The sequence below is a fragment of the Mandrillus leucophaeus genome, unplaced genomic scaffold (assembly GCF_000951045.1).
Source record: "Mandrillus leucophaeus isolate KB7577 unplaced genomic scaffold, Mleu.le_1.0 Scaffold539, whole genome shotgun sequence".
Taxonomy (NCBI): domain Eukaryota; kingdom Metazoa; phylum Chordata; class Mammalia; order Primates; family Cercopithecidae; genus Mandrillus; species Mandrillus leucophaeus.
In genome coordinates this window covers 1,982,926-1,984,903 of record NW_012105797.1, presented here as the reverse complement: position 1 = coordinate 1,984,903, position 1,978 = coordinate 1,982,926, and the positions used below count along the sequence as shown (strand labels likewise).

Below are 1,978 nucleotides of genomic sequence, written 5' to 3'. Positions count from 1 at the left end.
CTGGAGTGCAGTGGCATGATCTCGGGCCACTGCAACCTTCACCTCCTGGGGCTCAAATGATTCTCCCACCTCAGCCTCCCAAGTAAGTGGTACCACAGACATATGCCACCACGCCCAGCTCATTTGTTTTGTATTTCTTTAGTAAAGATGGGGTTTTGCCATGTGTTGGGCAGGCTGGTATCAAACTCTTGGTCTCAAGCAAACCACCCTCCTCGGCCTCCCAAAATGCTGGAATTATATACGTGAGCCACTGTGCCCAGCCCTTTTATTTATTAATTTTATTCCTATACACAGTTTTTTTTTTTTTTGGAAAAATGAATGATAAATTGAATCAGTAGAACAACATTTCTTATAAACAGTGGAAGAATTATTTTCATCTTCATATTGCTTCTCCTTTGATTTAATATCAACTGCTAAACTGAGAGAAAAAAATCCTTGACTTTGGATTTTGAAGCTTAATTTCTACTCCTCACAGAAATAACTAACCACTGACTGAATGCATCTACACACCTCGAAATAAGGAGGCAATGGTGACTGTAGGAATTTCATGAAATGATACAACCAATAATATAATTATAGTGGAAGATTATTACTTAAACCTACAATTCTTATGCCCCATAGTTTATAATTCTATCTTCAATATCCTTCCTTTCTCCCCATTCTCCAACATGAGAACCCACTGTGTACTCCTCTTCCCTTGGATCTTCTGTATGTATTTGTACTTGGAAACTATTGTACAGTATCATTAGAAATGATTTATATTCTTTATTAACAACTATTTCAAGAGGGAGAGGAGAGAAATGTGAAGTAAAATTAGATCAAATTAAAATAAATGAGTGGGAATGTATTGATTCCTATATAATTCATTTACCTGTACTTGGCATAATTTAGCATAGTAATACAATTGAATATAAGAAAAAAATACCATTAGAACATAAGAGGAAACTGACAGAGTTGAGACTGTCTGGGTAATTCCATAGCAATGTATAAGCTTCTCCTTCTGAGGTTACATGCATGTTTTAGGGAACCCGAATTGTCCAAGTTATTTCCTCAATTGTCCACCTTACTACATGTTTGTAGAATTAGACCATGTCCAACATAAACATTTGATAAACAAATCTGTATCACAGATCTATGGGGCAAATATTGAGCTCCATTATCTTTAATGCTAATTCCCACTGATGTGCCAGCTGCCCGCTCACTACTTGTTTTAGCCATTTGTCTTGGCTCTTTAAGCTTCCCCTACAAAGTACCTCTGAAGAAAGCCAGGCAGTCCAGACCACCAAGCCCCCAATCAAATCAGTGCTATACAGTGAGCATTTGGTACTTGCCAGAGTCGCAGTGCCATTTGCTGCTAATGCATCTTCCACTTTTGCATACAAATTGTGTTAGTGGCTCACAAGTTGGGAATTCTGTGAAAGATATAAAAACATCCAAAAGGTAACATGTTATTGACTGTGCATGACTTAATTTGTATCATTTGCTAATGTGATCAGAACTCCTTCCCTGTTCTCTACAAAGGCACAGAGGAAATGGCAGATAAACAAACACAGTGACTATAACTTCTTGAGGACATAGGACTCACATACTTTTATTATATTTTAAATGAGTGCTTTCCAGTGACTGAAAGCCTAGGAGAATTATTTGATGAAGGAAGGGTCATTCGGATTCATTATACTGCTAGAAAAATGAATAGATGTCAACTCCATGCACCAAGGGACTCAACATTCACTCAGTGGATAACAGCTAATGGAGCTGTACACGCTGGAGCTGCAAAGTAATGTGTTTATGCTTTAACAGAGGAAAGGCTTTTCTGAATACAGAGAGCCAAAGATGGAAAGTCAGATCTCACTCTGCCTCTGAAAGATGTTAACATTATAAGGTGAAAGTTAAAAAAAATAAAATAAACACAATAAAATCACTTAGGTAAGCCAGTATCACCTAGTTACCAAGAAAAGTATGAAATCTTAGTCTATGG

General features: G+C 37.3%; 1 protein-coding gene across 1 annotated transcript in view; it reads right to left on the bottom strand.

The window, feature by feature from the left end:
* LOC105551939 (low-density lipoprotein receptor-related protein 1B-like) overlaps nucleotides 1–1,978 on the bottom strand; it is a 411,008-nt gene that overhangs the window by 81,107 nt on the left and 327,923 nt on the right. Inside the window, exon 16 of the mRNA XM_011997389.1 lies at nucleotides 1,332–1,412. Coding sequence (XP_011852779.1) covers nucleotides 1,332–1,412 — 81 coding nt within the window. The remainder of the gene's footprint in view (nucleotides 1–1,331; nucleotides 1,413–1,978) is intronic.